Below are 20,666 nucleotides of genomic sequence, written 5' to 3' on the forward strand. Positions count from 1 at the left end.
CTCATCAAAGAGTTTATGAGGCGGAATCTATGCGCAAGCTGCATAATTTTTCCAGATATCTGCAAGGTGCCACATGTCGAAATCCACATTAGCCCCCAAACCCACCAGGTGGCAGGTGTTCTGTGTGAAAGAAACATCCGATGTCATTTGTGTATGCGTGTGTGAGTGCAGTGGGGTGATGGGGGGTGCTGTGATGGTGTTATTTTGATTGAGCAGCTGGAGAGGCAGGCTAATGATGTGGCTGTGCTGGGTTCTCAGAACATCTGTCTAAGAGAGACGTACAGTGAAAGCCCGTTCCTTCTTCCTCCAGCTCGTTGGAAATAATAAACACTTTGAATGCTACCTCACACTCTTATTTATTATTTTTATTTAAGTATTTCAGTTGTGTTTATTTCTCATGGGAAAGTCAAAATCACAAAATCGGCTCACAGGTTCTTCCAAACATGTATAAGTGCAATCAAAGTATTTGAGTTTTAAATAAATATGCACAAAAAATTGTATGCACGAATCTGTTCACACTTGTGTTAACATGTGTTTTTGTGTTGACTCAGGTAATCAGCCTTCTCCGCTGGCCTCAGTAGAGAGTTATAATCATGTGAAGAGAAGGTGGGAGGCTGTGGCTCCCATGCCCACCCCGCGCTGCTCCTGTACCCCTCTACAGACCACGAACATGCTATTCCTAATTGGAGGCGTATCACAGGGTCCCAGCAATGCCGTAGAGGCCCTCTGTTTGCAAGAAAGTGTCTGACACACCAACCTGTTCTCTTGCACCTATAAAGAACTTGTGCTGGACTCTGCAGGGATTACAGACATGCAGATGAAACTGCAGAGTCCTGCTCCGCCTGAGTCCTCCTCCCACGCACAGCTGACAGTTCAGTGGAGACAATCTACAGGAGTCTAGACAGCAACATGAATCTCTGGATGGACTAAAGACTTTGAAGTCTCAGACAAGCAAGCAAAAAAAAATCTCTATGTACACACAGAACTACACAGGCAGAGGTGCAGATGCCTTTGAACTGTACAGTGTTTTTCACAATCAAAGCAGGGTACTTTTCTGGCTAAATTCAAAAGGAACTTAGGGCCATATCCACCACGCTGCCGCAGAGTTCACCTGCAGTAGCACGTTTAGCACTTTTTCTATTGCATTAGGGAAAAAGCAAAGACGGAGTGGATCTTTGCAAGAGTGGAGGCGTTTGTCTGTGCGTTTTTGTACCTTCACAGCCATGCATGTGTGAAATTCAGCACTATTATTCTTAGAGCGAGAAGAACATGCCGCTAATGGTTAATAATTGATGCCTGTGCTGTAGCATGTTATGGTATGGTTTTAAGGCAGTAATGGAGACAGAGTGAGTCTAGGAAGTATCAGAGCCCCACATAGTGCATTTAGAACTTTAAAATTACCACATTTAGCATATCCGTAATACTCCCTAAATGAGTACTTGGCATTAAAGGTGATGGTTTCGGTGAGTGGATTACAAGTAACATCTTCGAGGCAGGTTTCTGAAAGTGTAGAAGGGAGCAGCATGATGCTGGTGTCATGCCATGTATACAGTTGGTCTTAATGGAAAATAGAAGTTTTTTTAAACAGAACTAAGGTTATCATGTGAATGCTCAGATCAAAACACAATCCTTTTAGGTAATATACACACATTTACTGCTTGGACACATACACACAAACATTACACCACATTATTACATTGTACATGTACATCACAATATTACATATTATTTCACCATGGATTAATTGAAAGTGGCAGAAGGCTAATGTGCAGGTATATTATGCATAGTAGAAGGAGGTGGAAATAGTGGTGGCAACACCTAAGAGCCCTAAAATTCAAAGGCTGACTGATGATTGGCTGATGAAAAAGTTGCAGTCAAATATACTATACAAACTACAGCTGGCAGCAGGAATGCACATGTATTCTGGCCCTGAATGACAGGAAATATCTCCCTATAACAGAAAGTGGCAGTAGTCTGTACTATTAAATTTTAAAGAAAGAAAACCTTAAGACCACAAAAAAAAAACCTGTTCCGAATTGCTTACTACTGTTTTAAATAGTATGTCAAAATAGTATCAGTGTGTTGTCAGTATCAGTATCTATAGTGGTGTACTATATACTTTGACATACTATTTAGTGCAGTATTATGTAGTTGGGGATGTAGCATGCCACTGTGAAAGAGCTTCCCTGGAATGTAAACAGTGCTCGGTCATTTAATTACAAAAGTATAGCTAGCTACAGCTGATGAGCAGAAGTTGAGACACCTTTTTTATTGTCATGAAAGGGTTATTTATTTGCTGTACGTTCAATTCTGTTTCTTTGAATGGACACTGACAAAAGGGACAAGGCAAAAACTACAGGGCCGTCATGGACCAGTGTGATTAGCTTCGGCTTTTATGGCCCTGAGGCATTATAATACCCCAGGCTTGTCTCACAGCCCACCCTTAACAGGATGCCTGGTGCCTGATAATAAGACACATACATATTCATACTGTCATATTTAGACTGTCTCTAGGGTTTACTGCTGCCTCACAGTCATGTCTGTCTGTAAGGAAGGGTTAACTGTCTCAGACGAATGCTGTGTGGATGACGAAGACACTCATTTACCTCCAGCATTCGAGCGACACATGGCCTGCTGGCGAACGTGATGATCAAAGAACCATGCACATATGGTCCATGCACACATGTACACACCCACTCTTACCAAGCACGTCTTGTTTGTTTAGATTTACACGTCCCTAATGAGACAACTGTGATAGTCTTCAGGCTGTAGTCTTTTGCAGCATGTCATAGTAGAAACTTGATAGCTCATGATGGCACTTTACACTCTGCCTGGGCAGAGATAGCATGGAAACACATGAGAATGCGTGTACAAGGAAAAAGTGCTACTTCTACTTCTAGAAAAGGACGGCTTGTTTTTGTCGTCCTGCTTCACCATCACAAGCTCTACTGCACTACAAAGGCAAAGCATACTTCTTGCATTGTGCATTGTGTTTGGCTTGAATAAGGTTTTGACAGAATGTGACAGCCTCTGGGCACTGTACAGGCAGGGGGTGTATGAGTGCATTAATTAGATGATGTTGAAAGAGATATACCTCTTTTTTTTTACACTTATGGTGAAACATGACCTATCAGTGCAATGTATTACAGTCCACTATTCTGAACACGCATATATCTTAGTTACAGTCCAAGTAGGAGCAATATTACTTTATTTCTAAGCATCTGGTTTTAGAGAGCCTAGTGGTAGTGATATAAATGAATTAGACAATTTTATTTTACTAGATGATCTCATTGAGCTTGAATATATTGGCCCACTGAATTTCTAACACAAGGAACACAAGGTGTAAAGATCACCTTAATCTTGAGTAGCAGTGTTGCTGTGATTTTGACCATGTTTTCTTAGTCATACATATTTCCCTGTGGTGAATCTCTAGTTTGAACCAGTGGTTTTAAGTCAGCTTTCCCAGTGCTTTGTGTTTGGTTGGTCTACATGTTTGTTTTGTTCATCTGTGATGTGATAAGTTGTCATTGTTCACCCTTTTCTGAAGAGTTGTGGTGCTGGGTCTGTCCTTTTCTCTGTGATGCTGTGTTTTGACATTTGTATTTGGTGTGTAAGTGCAGGTTGTGCTAGCTGATGGGTGCTGATGGTGTCTGACATGACATTCCGGTACCACATTCCAGAGCACAGCTGAGTATGTACCTCCTATTCAGAAAACCTGCCAAAGAGGACCTCAATCAAAGAACAAAGAAAATACCACTATAAAAATAGTTGTCTAGAGGATATATAGTGTATAGTGTATAGTGAAAGGGTGTGTAAAATGTGCAGTTACAATCTCCCACTAGAGAACAGTTTTATATCTCCAAGTCTGTGCCTGTAGCAGGCTTTCGCTGTGTTTACATTAGAAATAATGAAAGCCTATGGTACAAACAGATCCAGTACACCTAAAGAAGAACATAGACATTAGTCCTTATTCATCAAAGTTGTGTTATTGCTCATACTACAAGAGTACGCAAATTCCAACTTCTCCGCGGAAATTCCCTTTTCATCAGTTTGGTGTATCTGTACAAAACTCTTGGCTGCTCAGAGTCTGCATACATTTGAGAGCGACATTTTAACAACCTGAACAATGCTTGATTTGCAGTTAAATTATTGACAGTAGCAAGTACATTATGGTAGAATAGCATAAGTAACAGTAAAAATAAAATAATATTCATAATCAGTTGTGCACACGGGCATCTTGTTGCAGCAGCACAACACATAAAATCATGCATATACAGGTAAGAGCTTCAGTTTGATGTTCACATCAAACATCAGAATGGGGAAAAAATGTGATTTCAGAGATCACGACAGTGGTATGATTGTCGCTGCAAGATGGGCTGGTTTGAATATTTCAGAAATTGCTGATCTCTTGGGATTTTAAAGCAGAACAGTTTATAGAGTTTACATAGAAGGTGCTTTAAAAAAATCCAATTAGCGGCTGTGGAGAGCATAAAAGGATCTCAGAATGCACAACACAGTGGACCTTGAGGCGGAGATGGGCTACAACAGCAGAAGACGACGAAAGGGTTCTACTCCTGTCAGCCGGGAAGAGGAAAAACAAGAACTGGGCAGTTTCTGTAAGCTTGAGCCTATTCCTAGCACCAACAACCATGCCACAAAGTCACTATTATCATATTTTTCCCCATTATATTTTCACATGAACATGAACTGAAGCTCTTGACCTGTATCTGCATGATTTTATGCATTGTGCTGCTACATTATTGGCTGACTGGTTATTTGCATTAACAAGCAGGTGTACAGGTCTTCCAATTAAAGAGGCTGCTGTTTGTATATTATCACACATTGAGGTTACATAATTTCATATCCAGACTAAAACTTGCCAGATATGTTTTTATTTACTTTTGGTAGTTTCAGGGTTTGATTCATTTCTTTACACATTTTGTTTGAATGAAGTGATGGCTCACCTACATTTAATTAAATCTTCAGACTTCAGTTAAACCCAACCTATTCAAGTTCTAAAATGAATAAAAAAGCCTAGCTACAAACAGAGTTGGTAGGAAAGTTCGAAAATGGTCCATTGTCCTACCTAATTTGAAAAGTTAAAGTTTATTTAAAAAAAAAACACACACACACACTTCCATGTCTACACTTCTACATACAATTACATTAATAATAATAAAAAAATAATAATAAATGAATGCAAAACACAAATATATTGGACCATAAGTTCTTCTACTGAAACTAGCTAGTTGGTTTTTCTTCATTTCAAGTTTTCATTTTTTGCACACTTTTTTAGGATACCAACAGCAACCTTGGACACAAGCACCGTTAACTCAGCTTCACTGAAAAGTATTTTCTCCTCTCTGTACTTTTCCCAATTCTAGCCAGCTGAATGCTTCCCTTCTATCAGCTCACTATCACAACGCCTGAATAAATTAGGGTGTTTTACGCAGCTGTGGTTGAATCATCAGCTGAGTTTGAGTCATCATTTGTGCTCAAATCACCATTTCTTTTGATGTCATACACTTGTATGAATCAAATTCAGATTTGCTTGAGCAAATCTCAAATCTCTGCTCGTTTCTTTGCGACTTTGATGAATAAGGCCAATGCATTTTTAGTGTTATGCTGCTTTCATTAGCAGGACTGTTAACCCTGCAGGTTAAACCTGCACACTGAACTTCATTGTAACAGACCTATTAATAGCAGAACATTCTTCTCAGAGGTTTTTCTAATATGAATTATGAATATGAATTAGCATTAATGGTATAGGAGCAGGAGCACTAATATCCCTACTCTCTCCTGGATCATATTTCCAATATGCTCATACTCTTCTGACAATCAATCAATCTGAAGCAATTTTAAATGAAACCATCTAAACTGGTATCAATCTTGACTTTTTTAAAGACCATTAAACTTATTCAGCCAAAGGCATTAATTTGTACTTGAGTAGAAAGGCAACACTTGTCTATGCTCGGGCAGTTAATGAAGACCACCACTGGGGCTGTGGCACATGTGGCAGGTTTGATTTATCACTTTACTTACTTTATATGGAGAAGCTACAATAGGCAGCTTCATGACGTCAAGAAATTCAGAATCACAATTTGAAGAGTAGCAATTTTACATTGTAGAGAAGTGGCCTAGTGTTAGATATTCTTCTAATCCATTGTTGTGCTTTACCTAATATGAGTCCATGGAGACTGAAGTTTCAAAGTGGTATCAAGAAAAAACAAACTTGAATGTAACAGTCACATACAACATTGTCCTACAGTATTTAAGTGAACCTAATTCCTCATTAATGACAGACCAACTAATTAACCCCTCCATTTTCCAGTGCATATTGTAAAAGCATATCATACACAAACCTTCACTCAGACTGGCATAGTTGCTGACAGTGCTCTGGGATAACACAAGTTCGTGCAAGTTTGTGCCAGCGGCTCCAGTCCAGTAGTTCAGTGCCTATATATGTGAGATAGTGCCTCTACTATGACTCCTCTAATAAAAGATTTGACCATTGCTGTCCAATACTGTTTTACTGTGTGCCTCTGTTTTGCCTCATTTCTTTCCCCTAATTTCAGCTGAACGTGACAGCAGCCCCGTCACGTGCCCCGGACCATGAATACATCTGGCCAGCACACAGAAAATCTGACAAATGGATTGTGCTCAAATGTCACAACCATTCATTATAGATGAAGTAGAAACCACCAGAACATCTTCAAAGGTTGCCATGGGCTATTGTAAGAGAGGCGCAAATGATTTTCTGGCCTTGCTACCTTGCCTGTTATTGCTTCGATTTATGACTCCACATTCAGCAGCCTGGCAGTTGAGGGTCATATTATAGAACAGATTTTCTTTTTTTGTTACTGTGTTTACTGTGTGTAGAAGTATTTTTATACTGCCAGCTTTTTTTTTTTTTTTTTTTACGCCGGTTTATTCCATTTTGTTTATTTCATTAAATTCAGTACAGAGTACAGTACAAAGTGTGCTGAAATTGTGTGCTTGTCTGCTAGACTCTTACTTGCTCTGCTATCAGGGTCTGACCTTTTAGAAATATTAGCCCTGTCTAGGTAAACAAGACCAGCTATTACATTTACATCATACTTTTTTGGTTTTTCCCCTTCTTCATTAGACAGTAATAAGCTAGACTGTTAGGATTCATAAATTGTGTCAATCATGGGGAATAAACTGTGGCACCATAACATTCGGTCTTTATTCTGATACTGTGTGTGAGAAAGATAGAGAGAAAATGGTATTTTTGTATCTGCTACCCTGGCAACTAGCCCTGACATTTTGAGAGATTTCATATCCTGAACAGAACATGTTGTCATGGGTTTTTGCCTTTACTGATTTCTTATTTACGCCATGTCAGATTCTGCTTCGTAGTGATGGGTAACAGGTTAGAGAATATAGTTAAACCTACAAATGTAAACATATAATGTAATGGCTTCATTGAAGGTTACACCTAATGTTAAGTGGCTGGTTTCCTACAATATATGGTAGGTTACAATTTTCGATTATCATTAGATATCTATTCCGTGTCACTTCCATATCAAATTGCATATTGTTATTACTTTTTTACAGAGGTTGTCAAGGAGAACGCACCAACCCAAACCTAGCAACCAATAGCATGCTTTGCTACAATGGACCCTATGAAGTACTGACATCTAGGGACATTTTCAAATATTGCACCATGGGGGAAGATAATCAAGATTTATTTAAGCAACTGGATTAGATAGATAGGATAGAAGTTAATTTGCTCCAAAAACCACAAAAAACTTATATCTTATACCTACTTATATCTCTATAATGTTGACTGCAGTTTAAAGAGTTATAATGGAGCATTAGGTCTATTTATCAGTGGTGTTTATATGCAGAGACTAGCTTCTTCCAGCTTAACATACCAGTAAAAACACAGGTATTCAGATTCATTTAGGAATGCAAATTATTCATCAGAGCCATTTCAGAAGGGAAATACACCGACTGATTCTTTATCTATCATGCAAACCTGATTACTTCTCCCTGATGAGGAGGCAAAATTATTTTTAAAAGTCACTGACTTTTTTGCTCTACTTTTTATACTTATGTAACACACCAGGAAAAATTCATTACTTCCAAATAACATTTTCACAGTTTCAGCAAGGTGTCATATCACCTGCATACGATACAGCGAAAAGAGTTAGTGAAATTGTTGTCATTTTTCAGCTGAGATATTGCAGCCTGCTTCTCTCGCTCTCATTTCTGCCAGTCTGATGGGAGGTAATCCAATAAGGACCTTGCTTAATGCTTTTGATTGCCTTGACACTTCTAGGGTAAGAGAGCTTATCCTCATGAAATATACAGTCAGCATATTGGAATAGGCCACTGAAGTTCACAGGCCTCAGGGTATTTCCTCATAAAAGCTACACTAGTTACATATGTATGGTGTAGATATTACCTGTTCTAAGTTATACTCAGACATTTTCACAAACAGCAGGGTAGCATTTTTTTTTTTTTTGCAAATAGACACTTTACCAATACAGGGCTTAGACAGCAAATCAAAGCAAGTCTCTCAACACTGAGCATGTCTCTCCAGTTAAAAAAGTAAGTTTAACTAATGTAGGAAACAATGCAGAAAAAACTGAGACATTTGTGGACCTAGCTGTTCAAACATAGATTTAAACTGAGCTTATGAAATGTCTCTGGGTCAAAGAATTAAAGTCCATAGCTCCATTCTTTAGCACTTACTTTTGAAAATCTATACTTATTAAGAACAGAAGGAATTGTATAACATGAATATCCTGAATAATTCATCATATTGATCAGGTTTTTGCACTGAATAGATTCCTGTATAAGTTAAATGATAAAGAAATTTCTGACCTTGAGCTGATGCTAATATCAGGTTAACATCATTAAATGATTAGGTATGAAATAGTTTATTATGCACACATAGAGTATTTTGTACTCTTCCTGGAATACCCCAAATGTCCTCTGGAATAGTATGCTCTAAATGATAAACTATAGGAAAGCTTCTCCTGATCTCTCTCTGAACTAATTGAGTGAGGCATGTTGATATGAATAATCCTTGTTGTCATGTGATCAGAAGCAATCCTTGTACTGGATCCCAAAACAGTAGGGTATAAGCACGAGGTCAAAAGGACTCCAACCGCTATTGTCTATGCTGACTTGTTTTCAAAATAAGTTTTTTTAGTCATACATGTGTTTGCCAAGTAGACACAAGTTACAAGATACAAATCTGCACTAATGTTGTACGGGATGTTTTGATTGAGAAAAGCTGAAATGTAAGAATGAAAATTTTTGGTTGAGAAGCTGAATAAGGGCTTTTCAAACCCATTTGCACGATGGGTCAGCGACTCAGTGAGGAGACGGACGATAAGGAGATCGATGTTGCTGAACTGCAGGAGTGGTATAAAAAGTTTGTGGTGGAATGCCCAAGCGGAACCCTTTTCAAGCACGAGTTCAAGAGCTTCTTCGGCGTAACCGACAACCAAGAAGCTGCAGACTACATTGAGAACATGTTCCGTGCTTTTGATAAAAATGGGGTGAGTAATGCAGTAATTGTACTGCATTGATGTTGATTTTAATGGATTTATTGTAACAGTGAGACTAATGATGTCTCCCTGTGGCCTTAAAAGATTTGAATTTAGTATCATTTTATATTGGTTTTCTATAGTATTCTTTTTGTTTGTTTGTTTTTCATAGGACAACACTATTGATTTTCTGGAATATGTTGCAGCCTTGAACTTGGTATTGCGAGGCAAGCTGGAGCATAAACTGAAATGGACTTTTAAAATGTATGATAAGGATGGAAGTGGTTGCATTGACAAGACAGAGCTAAAGGAGATTGTGGAGGTAATCACCTCCTGCCGCTTGATCATTATTTATTTAGACTCAGTCAGACATGACTTTCAACTTTAAATAATCTTTATAAAACTGTCAAATAAACTGAAATGTTGAAGAACATGATTAATGCAATGATACTAGTTATGTAACAGATATAATTTCATTTAAGAGTTAGAGAATGACAGAAGCTGAAATTCTGTTTGATCTCTGAAAGGCCCGTTAACTCTCACTGTTAGGGCACTCAAAGCATGTTACTCACAGACATAAATGCAAATCAAAAAGCATGTTACTCACACACATACACCTGAAAATGCAAATCAAGTAAACATAATAGATTAGAGTTTCCTCAATTAAAAAAAAAATTGAGATCAATTTGTTACACATTATGTTTTTATATCTATGAAATGATAAATAGATAATCCTTACTGCTCTTAAGATGCTTCACTTTGTAATATTTAGCCTGATTTTTTAGTCAATCTATCGAATGAAGAAGGCCTGCCATGGAGAGCTGGATGAGGAGTGTAACCTGCTCACCCCAGACCAGGTGGTGGACCGAATATTTGAGCTGGTGGACGAGAATGGAGATGGTTAGATCACGTTTTTTTTTTCTCTCTTTTTTTTTTTTTTTTTTGCAATGTCTGTCTTTTAGTAAGATGGTTTAGGAAAAGAATGACTCCATTAAAAATATTACAAGCACATAAAAATCCCACAAACATTAAATTCACTTTACAAAAAATAGAGCAACAGCACTCTAAAGATAAGCTTGAGGGAGGAGACATTGTCAAACCTTCTACATATGAAACAAATGGACCCTAGATAGTAAAGAAATTGTCAACTGATCCTGGCATTGTACATTTTTTTCAGTTTTAGAAACCTCCTTGTATCACAGATCCACTGATCAAAATTTGGGGGTAGATTATTTTTCCAATGCAGGAGGATTAAATGCCTGGAGAAAAGAGAAGTATAGGCTATTATGTCTGACTTGGACAAGTCACTACACCAAAGGGATTGGGATCAAATGCTAAATTTGCCAGTTGAGAATATTCTTCAAATATGGATACTCAATATGACTCCAAAACAGGGCATGACCAAAATGAATGGAACAGGGTCCAGGGGCTTGTTTACATTTGGGACATGTAGGATCTACTTTGAAAAGATCTTAGACAGCTTAGACATAGACATATGCAGGCAATGAACAACTTTAAATCACAATATAATAAAAAAAGGATGAAACAGTTCATCACCAAACTCAATTCCAAGATCACTCTCTCAGCTTCCATTTATTATGGAGAGGGAAACATGGTCAATCTGGATAGTAGCTGTGGACATATTTCTATGCATGCCAGGTTTAATGGCAAAAACTAAATAGCTCATATTTTTAAACAATCCCCATTAATCTTTAGTGTGTCCACATGATTTAAAGAAGGAGTGATGTTGAGCTTGTTCTCTCTTTACATAGGGGAGCTGTCACTGGATGAATTCGTTGATGGCGCACGGCGTGACAAGTGGGTCATGAAGATGCTGCAGATGGATGTGAACCCAGGAGAGTGGATCAATGAGCAGCGGCGACGGAGCGCCAATTTCTAAAGCAGTAAATCCAGAATCCAACTGTCCCCTCAGCCAAGATTTCACACAGTCTGTTCACTCTTTATGATTTACCATAAACACTATTAGTTCTGTGAATAAAGACTATGCAGCGAGGCAACCTTTTCCCGGAGCAAAAGTCGACCTTTCAATGGCACAGAGATATGCACAAGGGAAATGCCAAATGTTTGGCTGTTTTTTTTTTTTTTTTCATTTTTGCTCTGCATTTCTGTTCATCTGTAATACTTCAAATGTAACATTCTGTATATTAAAATTTGCATGCATTTTCTATTAAATTCTGCTTGGGTTAAGGATGGCAATTAATGCAACACTAATGAGGGATATTTAAATTTTAAAGGAGGTTTTGTTTTAAATAAATCAAGTAGACATTATCATTCCATTGTATGCTTTGGCCCATATGATTATTAACATGTTTAGAGATTATAAATAAGGTGTGAATGTACACAGATATGAGGCCATTTTTGTGAATGATGCAAAAATACAACAATGGGCCAGTTCTTAGCATTATTCACACAATCACAAAATCTTTGCTTTGCACAAGACATTTTCTTATAGGCTTGTGAATTGTGTTCACACAGAAATTAAGTGTTCAAGAAAGATCAAATTACTTTTGTTTGGTTTTGTTGAGTTTTGTTGAGGGTGCAAATACAAAAGTTGAGATAGTTGCCCCCTGGAATTTGTGTACTCACTGAAGATGAACACATTTAATAAAAATTTTGCCAGATGTCAGACTCTGAGTCATCACTATGGAGCTAGCTCCATAAGAAAAACAGCACAGTTGCATTGCCTTAAAATCAGCCCTGAATGAAAAATGTGGCAAGGCACTCAATCTACCTGCATCTTTCCATACCCAATTAGTGTGTGTATGTGTGTGTATCTGTATGAAGAGTTTAATAACCACTTAAACAAGCTGAACATTAATAAAGACATAATAATAAGGCATTCATACAGAAAGTATGAAATACCAGTCCAGGTTCTTTTTAGTACAGTGTCAGAAAGATTTGATACCAGGTAATTGTGCTCGAGTGAACTGAAAAGAAATTCATACCTAATGAAAATGTATTGTGCATATAGGAAAAAATTTATGTATTCATTCATCTTCAGTGAGAACTTTATCCTGAGCAGGGTCAGGGTGGATGCGGAAGCTTTATTTAGCTACTTGATGTAGAAAAGTAGGAATGCTAGCACTTAATCACAGGAAATATAGTTAAAGGAAAACTCTGAATTACTTGCATATTAATTAACATATGTTCAACGGCATCCAAAATTTATTTTATAACAAAATTAGGAATGGGACTTTAAGTTTCAATTTCTTTTATCAACAGATTTTTCACTAATATGTGAGTCATTCTATAACTGGTGAAAGAAGTTTTGATTTATAATTGATTTATAATTTCAGTGGCAGGACTTGCCTGACCAAACATGTCATTTTCTTTACCAGGTTAACCTCAAATTTTAATATATATTCGAATTAAAATCATAAAAATATTGCAAACCATAACAATGTACCCAACATAGTTGAAGGTCAGTTAATATACTCCTTAAAGATAGGTTACTGAATATAAAATATTGGGGGAAAAAATGAGGGGACTTCCACAATAATGTGTTTAAAATGTCCGCCACAGAGGAAAATGACGTCACATGATGCTGGTCACATCGTTTTGGGATAAACCATTTTAGTTGCAGGGTTTTTTTTTTTTTTTGTTAGTAACAGTTGACAGAACTTTTCTGGACATGAGTAAAATCAAATATTTTCTTCATTTAAAGGTCATTTTTCTTAAGTATTTAGATTTTTGAAATAAATTAAATACAGATAATGTTTACGAACATTTTACGGACATTTTTTGTTCGTAATTTTGAAGTCCCCCTCATTTCAAAAAATGGACATTGCACAAACAAGGGACATCAAGGCGATTTCAAGCAAACTGAAACATGGGGTGCACAAAATATTTGTTTGAGATTATAATATACTTTCCCTTAATTGATAAAATAGTATATTTATGAAGAAAAATGTTAGAAAAAAATATAATTATCATCACTGGATATGAAATGTCCCCAAAATTGTAGAATGACAGTTTTGAATGATGGCTAGTTTTTATCAGTTAGTTCTCTCTTCTTTTCAGTTGTGTATTATATCTTTGTCTTAGTTTCTTTCTCTTTTCGTGACCATGCCTTAAATCTGTCTTGTCCCTTCTTTCCTCCATTGCTTTTTTATGCTTATTTTTGTTTTCTTTTCACTTTTTCCTCGGGCAAAGCCCTGGCACACAGTACCGGTCTCCCCTCTATAACGGCGCGCCGCAGTGCTGCCTCCAAGCGTCCCGGCTGCTCTCCCTGTGCGCCGCTGCTGCCCTCTGCTGGCTGCCGGCGGTGTAGCGCGGCTTCATACTGTCTGACAGTAAATTAGGTTATAAACGCAAAATGTCCGCTCACAGTCCACTTTTTTTTTAGGAACACCTATACACCTGCGCATTCAAAAAAAAAACATGCGCAAAAAAACAACAACATGCAGATACAGGCCAAGAGCTTGTTAATGTTCACATCGAACATCAGAATGGGGAAAAAGTGAGATCTCTGTGACTGTGGCATGGATGTTGGTACCAGATGGGCTGGTTTGAGTATTTCAGAAATCACTGATTTCCTGGGATTTTCACACACAACAGTCTCTAGAGTTTACACAGAATGGTGTGCAGGCTGCAACACCTTGCTGATGAGAGAGACCAGAGCAGAATAACCAGACTGATCTGAGCTGAATGTGCAGGTATACAGGTGTTCCTAATAAAGTGGACGGTGTATAAAGTGTATATCACGGGTTGTAGACTAGTTTATTATTGTTTTGCTATGTGTGATGAATAAAACACTTTGTGACGTGCTGGTATTGGAAAATAATCAACGGGGCACCACCCCCTCGCTGATTATTTTCCTGTAACAGCACACCGCATTGTGTTTGATTCCTGTTATGAAAAAGACTGCTCTATTCTACACATACACAAACACATAGACACTGGTATGATCACACTGCACATTTGGGCAAACCATACAACTGAACATAATGGTGAACGAATCTGAATCATTTAATTTTAGTCAATTGATTAAAAGGCTCAAGTCATTGAAAACACTCAAAAATGTCTTCTTTATTGTAGTAAAGCGTTATAATGCGCGGTCTGAAGTATCTGCTTCCAACGCGTAGCTTCGTTTGCCCCGCCCCGGCTCGCCAGGTGCACGCTGATTGGCTATCCGCACTTCCGCGTCACGCACTTCCGTGAGGGAACAAAGCTAAATGCGAACGAGTCACTAGCTGTGTGCAGCTAATAATTTCAGTGTAATTTGAATTCTAGTCTCTTTAAAACATTTACTGCATTTAAGATTTGTTGAGTAAAGCTAAAGTCAAGTTTTTACAGATCATTCCTACTGTAGAACATATCTATATCTATCTATGTAGCAGAACATACCTATCATATAGTTTAGTGGAGCTTAAACAGTGTTAGCTGCACAGTGTAAAGCTAAGAAAGCGTGTATTATCAGACCTGGGCTGCAAGAGCTGCGTTTGAGGATGGTGAACAAACTACAGTATGTGAAAGGAAGTCTGTTCTCCTGCCCCAGCACACACTCTCTGGCTCACTGCATCAGCATGGACTGCAAGATGGGCGCAGGCATTGCTGTAACCTTTAAAAAGGAGTTTGGAGGTGTTGAAGAACTCCTGGCACAACGTGAGTGTCAAAGCAAGAGCATTTGCCTGAGACAGTATTTACTATGGAAGTATTTTCAGGACTGTTTTCAAAACTAATTGCAAATTGTATTTGTGGCTTAGTGGCCTCGCATGTCCAGGGTTGGGGGTTCGAACCCCACCTCTGCCCTGTGTGTGTGGAGTTTGCATGTTCTGTCCATGCTTCAGGGGTTTCCTCTGGGTACTCCGGTTTCATCCCCCAATCCATTTACATTTATGGCATTTTTACAGACGCCCTTATCCAGAGCGACTTACAATTATCTGAGCAGTTGAGGGTTAAGGGCCTTGCTCAAGGGCCCGACAGTGGCAGCAATCCAAAGACATACTAGATTCTCTGTATGAGGTACAGAGATTGGATGGCTGTCTTACGAGTTATGACTCTGTCCATATCAAAATAGCAATTTGTAACAAATTGGCATTTGCTGTTTAACTTCCTCTGTGTTGCGTATGGAGCCTGCCAAAATTAAATGGAATTGCAGTTCCCTTTGAATTTGCGTTTCTGATTCTTTGCACAGAAACCTGTCAGTCAGTGTTGGGGTGGGGGGGACTATACTATGGGGCGTGTTTGTATTTGGAAGTGACGTCACAGTTGACGCCTAAGAAGGAAAAGGATTGTGGCACAATCCTTTTTTGTGTTTGTTTGTTTGTTTGTTTTTAAATTGCATTCAAACTTTAACAGAACATTAAAGGCTAACACATGAAAATATAAGTCATTACAGACTGAGTTACAATTAATAATAATACATACTCACTACAACAGAGAATCAAGAAGTAAAAGAAAGAGAGAAGGAAAAAATACAATAAAATATATTGTAGGGGGTTAAACAAAATCATAATGGTTAAACAGATCATATAATTTACATATAATTTTTAAGGCCTTCATATATAGGGATAGCTCCATTTTAAGACTTTAAGTTGGGATGCTGTTTTCAAAATTTTACATTTGTGAATGAAATATTTTAACAAAAGAAGTAAACAGTTTATAAAGAAGTTTACACTTTTGTCCTCCAAGCATAATCCAAATTTCACCACATCCCATGCAATAGTAGGTAAAATAGAAATGTTTTGTTTTATCCATATACCTCAATCCAAAATGGATTATCCACATTACATTCAAAAAATAAATGTTCAACAGTTTGTATATCATTATTACAAATTTGGCATGTGTTTGAAACCATCTTAAATCTTATTCTTACTAATTCCTTAGCTGGGTAAATATCATAGATAATTTTAAAATGCACTTCTTTACATTTAGGTGGAAGGGGAAGCAAAAGATATTTGCTTCTGAACTCATTCACTGATTTTCTACTGAGATGTTGAAAAATATAATCTCTTTTTATATGACCAGGATAGCTTTCCTGCACAAGACATTTCTTATAATCCACATTTGACCGCAGAATATGTTAAAAGCCATTTTATTATTCCAATCATTGGGAAAGGAATACTTCTAATAACTTTTATATAGTCTTTTTTCACCACAGTTAACATTGAATTGGATACAGAAATCACTAAATAAAAATACACTGACCAAATCCCTCTTTGCCACCATTCTTCCAAAAACGAAGATTTTCTTTGAAATAATATATAATGATTATTCACATGGATATGTGAGTCAGCCATAACATTAAAACCACCTCCCTAATATTGTGTAGGTCTCCCTTGTGCCACCAAAACAGCTCTGACCCATTGAGGCCTGGACTCCACAAGACCTCTGAAGGTGTGCTGTGGTATCTGTCACCAAGCCGTTAGCAGCAAATCCTTTAAGTCCTGTAAGTTGAGAGGTGGGGCCTCAATGGATCAAACTTGTTTGTCTAGCACGTTACACAGATGCTTGATCGGATTGAGATCTGGGGAATTTGGAGGCCAAGTCAACACCTTCAACTGTTTGCATTTTCCTCAAACCATTTCTGAACAATTTTTACAGTGTGGCAGCGTGCATTATCCTGCTGAAAGAGGCCACTGCCATTAGGGAATACAGTTGCCATGAAGGGGTGTACTTGGTTTGCAACAATGTTTAGGTAGCCATTTCTTCCCCAGGTAAACGTTGCACATGCACCTGGCTGCCCACATGATGTAAAAGAAAACATGATTCATCAGATCAGGCCACCTTCTTCCATTGCTCCATGGTCCAGTTCTGATGCTCACATGCCCATTGTAGGCGCTTTTGGTGGTGGACAGAGGTCAGCATGGGCACTCTGACCGGTCTGCAGCTACGCAGCCCCATACACAGCAAGTTGCAAAGCACTGTGTGTGTGTTCTGACATGTTTCTATCAAAGCCAGCATTAACTTTTTCAACAATTTTTTCTTCTGTGGGATTGGACCAGACGGGATAGCCTTTGCTCCCCATGAGCATCATTGAGACTTGGGTGCCCATGACCTTGTTGCCGGTTCATCTTGTTTATGAAAAAACATGTTTTTTCCATTAAAAAAACAAGTTGTTTATGAACTTGTTTATGAAAAGCAGATAGCTTCAGTGGAATTTTATATAACTCAGTCACACTGTAATAAAATTTTATACCATTTAAGTTTAAGTACCCCGTTCATGAAATCAAAGTCTATTGCCTTTAGTCCACTTTCCATGTATTCTTTAATTATATAATTTTTTTGTTATATAGCGCAATTTCTTTCTCTAAATGAAATCAAAATTGAGTTTATTAATTTCTTTTATCGTTCTAGTCGAAATCGGCAAAGAACGACCTGGGTAAAGTATCATTGAGAGGCTTTCATAAGTAAGCAATAAGTAAGTAGTATTCTCCCAAATATTATAATGTCCCTCTGCGACCAAATATTCATATTTGTTCTGCATTTTTCTTTTTTTTTTTTTGTCAATATTCATCATTTCTATACTCTCTTCATCTTTTGAAACTGTAATCACTAAGTATTTCACCTCCTTTTTCATTGGAATATTATATAATGAGATTAAAGGGAGATCATGAATAGCCATGAGTTCATATTTTGATGTATTTAATTGTAATCTTGATGCTCTGGCAAAAAATTCCACAGAATGTAGTGCAAAGGGGATCTGCATTTGGTTTTTACATTGGCACAATCGTCTGTTCAGCACATTTTCCTTCTTGGCTGTCGACTGTGACTGACGTCACTTCCAAATACAATAGTTTACTCCCACCCCAACACTGATTGACAGGTTTCTGTGCAAGGCATCAGAATTGTAAATGCAAAGGGAATTGCAATTCCATTTGAATTTTGCCAGGCTCCATACGCAACGCCGAGGAAATGAAATAGCAAACAGGGTAATTGCTATTGCTATTTCGACAAGGTCATAACTCATGGGAAATGCAATTGCAAATGGACTTTGCTTTTCCATTTGAAATTTGTCAGACATTGTACATTCGTGTAAATGAAAATGCAAACAGTAATACAAGATTTGCTTTTTCATTTGAATTATGTCACAATTTATGTGTCCACAAATAGAAAACGCAACTGCAAATAGAATCTGCAAATAGTTTTGAAAATAGTCCAGAAAATGCTTCCGTAATTTACACTGACCTTGACGTTAAACATCACAGTTGATTCATCATCTTCCCTGTCTTCTCACAGAGAAGCAACCAGGAGAGTGTGCTGTGCTTAAGAGAGGTGATCGATTTGTCTACTACCTGGTGAGATTGTCAAATAGATTATCATCACTGTTTGCTGTTCAGTATACCATGCTACCATGTTAAATGCTTAATTCTGCTCAGAAGGTGTCGATTTAAGTAGGCTCTGACTGTAGTGCCAGTATGGTATTGTTTCTATAGTAACAACTTACACAGGGACTTTTATGGCAGATCCTCCATATTGAACTTGTTAGAAATATGTTTAATTGTCTGTGAGGAGATGTTTAAGATATTGGAAGGATGCTCCAGTCAGTGCTTTGTAACAGTCAGAAGTACAGCTGTAACTTTAAGTTTTCTTCAGGTAATGTAACAAGAAAAACAGTCTTGTAAGGCAACTACTATTTATAAGTGTTATAACAAGTGAACTTATTTTGCAGACGTTCCATTAACTATAAATGGATAAATGTCATTCTGTAATGAACAAAAAAAAATATTAGCGGCAAATTAGTCGCAAATTGATCTGGTATAAGAGGAATAACTTCAGAATGTTATTGGACAGTGATCAACTTTGTGTTGGTAACCACCCTGGCATTGATTATTTTCCTATAACAGCACCCCACATCACTGATTGTTTTCATAAACCAGCACACCCTGTTATCGATTATATTCCTATAACAGCACCCCATGTCACTGATTGTTTTCATAAACCAGCACACCCTGTTATCAGTTATTTTCCTATAACAGCACCCCATGTCACTGATTGTTTTCATAAACCAGCACACCCTGTTATCGATTATATTCCTATAACAGCACCCCATGTCACTGATTGTTTTCATAAACCAGCACACCGTTATCGATTATATCCCTATAACAGCACCCCATGTCACTGATTGTTTTTATAAACCAGCACACCCTGTTATCGATTATATCCCTATAACAGCACACCTCATCACGTTTTATTCCTTATGTAAAGAGGTTAATCAGTTTGTTTGTACTGTTTGCACTTTTTAATTCAACCTTTTTAATTTACCCCCAAAACAGATTACAAAGGAAAAATACAACCAGAAACCTACCTATGAAACACTCAGACAAAGTCTGGAAGCAATGAAAGCACACTGCTTAGAAAATGAAGTCACCAAGCTATCAATACCACGGTATGGATTTTTTTTTTTTTTTTTTTTTTTTTTTTTTGCATTTCACAGGCTCACATTAAACCTACATATCAATGAATATCCTCAACATTGGATCTTTTTTTAACCTATTATTCTTTAATTTCAGTGTGGCACCAATATTTATTTACAAGGAATCAGAACAGCTTACTTTTCATTATATTGTACATTTGAATATATACTTGGGGCTTTAGGATTGGCTGTGGTTTGGACCGGCTGGCTTGGGACAAAGTGTCTGTGATCATTGAAGACGTCTTCCAGCACACAGATGTAGACATAACTGTGTATTCCCTATAGGCTGCAACAGTCCAGGAAGACGATTTACACTTTCAGTGCTTGGATCATCTTTGAATAATAGCACCTATGTTTCTATTCTTGGATTAGGGACAACATAGCAGTGCTAGCTTGTAAATAATTCTCAACTTTAATGAAGTCAATGCAGACCTTGCACAGTATGATCAGTGTTCAGATTCTGTTCTCAGAGCCCCTGGAGTTTACAAATGATTAAGCATGTTCACTAATAGATGGTGTTATTATTTGGAAGGAGTCTAAGTGTTTCTAAATCTGATCTCTTGTTCACTTTCTTCCAGTTCCAGATTAACTGTGATAACCATACAATATTTTATTTAATAAACATATAACTGTACTTATGCCAAACCATATTGCATTATTTGTTATTTATTTCTTCATTCCTTCCTCCTTTTCATATATTTTATTCTCCTTTTCCTGGGCAAATCATTTATTTTTGTATCTCTGAAATTAATTATTTAATAGTA

The 20,666-nt window shown here is 37.5% G+C and overlaps 3 protein-coding genes across 6 annotated transcripts in view; all 3 read left to right on the forward strand.

Annotated features, from left to right (window-relative positions):
- LOC113530897 (kelch domain-containing protein 8B) overlaps nt 1-6,900 on the forward strand; it is a 99,159-nt gene extending 92,259 nt beyond the window's left edge. For all 3 annotated transcript variants that reach the window (XM_026921273.3, XM_026921275.3, XM_053240788.1), the window contains one exon: nt 552-6,900. In XM_026921273.3, coding sequence (XP_026777074.1) covers nt 552-748 — 197 coding nt within the window. In that variant the 3' untranslated portion in view covers nt 749-6,900. The remainder of the gene's footprint in view (nt 1-551) is intronic.
- A 31-nt stretch (nt 6,901-6,931) lies between these two features.
- On the forward strand, nt 6,932-12,213 carry guca1b (guanylate cyclase activator 1B). Its single transcript, XM_026921133.3, has 4 exons — nt 6,932-9,536; nt 9,697-9,846; nt 10,310-10,424; nt 11,297-12,213. Exons 1-4 carry the CDS (start codon nt 9,336-9,338, stop codon nt 11,422-11,424), a joined length of 594 nt encoding a protein of 197 aa, XP_026776934.1. The 5' UTR covers nt 6,932-9,335; the 3' UTR covers nt 11,425-12,213.
- Nucleotides 12,214-14,655: 2,442 nt separating this feature from the next.
- On the forward strand, nt 14,656-20,547 carry oard1 (O-acyl-ADP-ribose deacylase 1). Of its 2 annotated transcripts, none has more exons than XM_026920569.3 (4): nt 14,656-15,149; nt 18,726-18,784; nt 19,763-19,875; nt 20,000-20,547. In XM_026920569.3, the coding sequence occupies exons 1-4, from the start codon at nt 14,993-14,995 to the stop codon at nt 20,082-20,084; spliced, it is 414 nt and encodes a 137-aa protein (XP_026776370.1). In that variant the 5' UTR covers nt 14,656-14,992; the 3' UTR covers nt 20,085-20,547. The 2 variants fall into 2 exon arrangements, with proteins under 2 accessions (XP_026776370.1, XP_026776369.1); XM_026920568.3 differs by having other exon boundaries at nt 14,669-15,149; nt 20,085-20,547.
- Nucleotides 20,548-20,666: the final 119 nt, after the last annotated feature.

This window comes from Pangasianodon hypophthalmus, chromosome 16, assembly GCF_027358585.1.
Source record: "Pangasianodon hypophthalmus isolate fPanHyp1 chromosome 16, fPanHyp1.pri, whole genome shotgun sequence".
Lineage (NCBI taxonomy): Eukaryota > Metazoa > Chordata > Actinopteri > Siluriformes > Pangasiidae > Pangasianodon > Pangasianodon hypophthalmus.

What these genes read in the sequence shown, in the direction of transcription:
- guca1b (XM_026921133.3), top strand. Translation starts at nt 9,336, where the DNA reads ATGGGTCAGCGACTCAGTGAGGAGACGGACGATAAGGAGATCGATGTT. An exon ending in GTGCTTTTGATAAAAATGGG is followed by an intron (nt 9,537 to 9,696) that starts GTGAGTAATGCA and finishes TGTTTTTCATAG; the next exon opens with GACAACACTATTGATTTTCT. An exon ending in GGTGGACGAGAATGGAGATG is followed by an intron (nt 10,425 to 11,296) that starts GTTAGATCACGT and finishes CTCTTTACATAG; the next exon opens with GGGAGCTGTCACTGGATGAA.
- oard1 (XM_026920568.3), top strand. Translation starts at nt 14,993, where the DNA reads ATGGTGAACAAACTACAGTATGTGAAAGGAAGTCTGTTCTCCTGCCCC. An exon ending in ATCGATTTGTCTACTACCTG is followed by an intron (nt 18,785 to 19,762) that starts GTGAGATTGTCA and finishes CCCCCAAAACAG; the next exon opens with ATTACAAAGGAAAAATACAA. An exon ending in ACCAAGCTATCAATACCACG is followed by an intron (nt 19,876 to 20,084) that starts GTATGGATTTTT and finishes TTGGGGCTTTAG; the next exon opens with GATTGGCTGTGGTTTGGACC.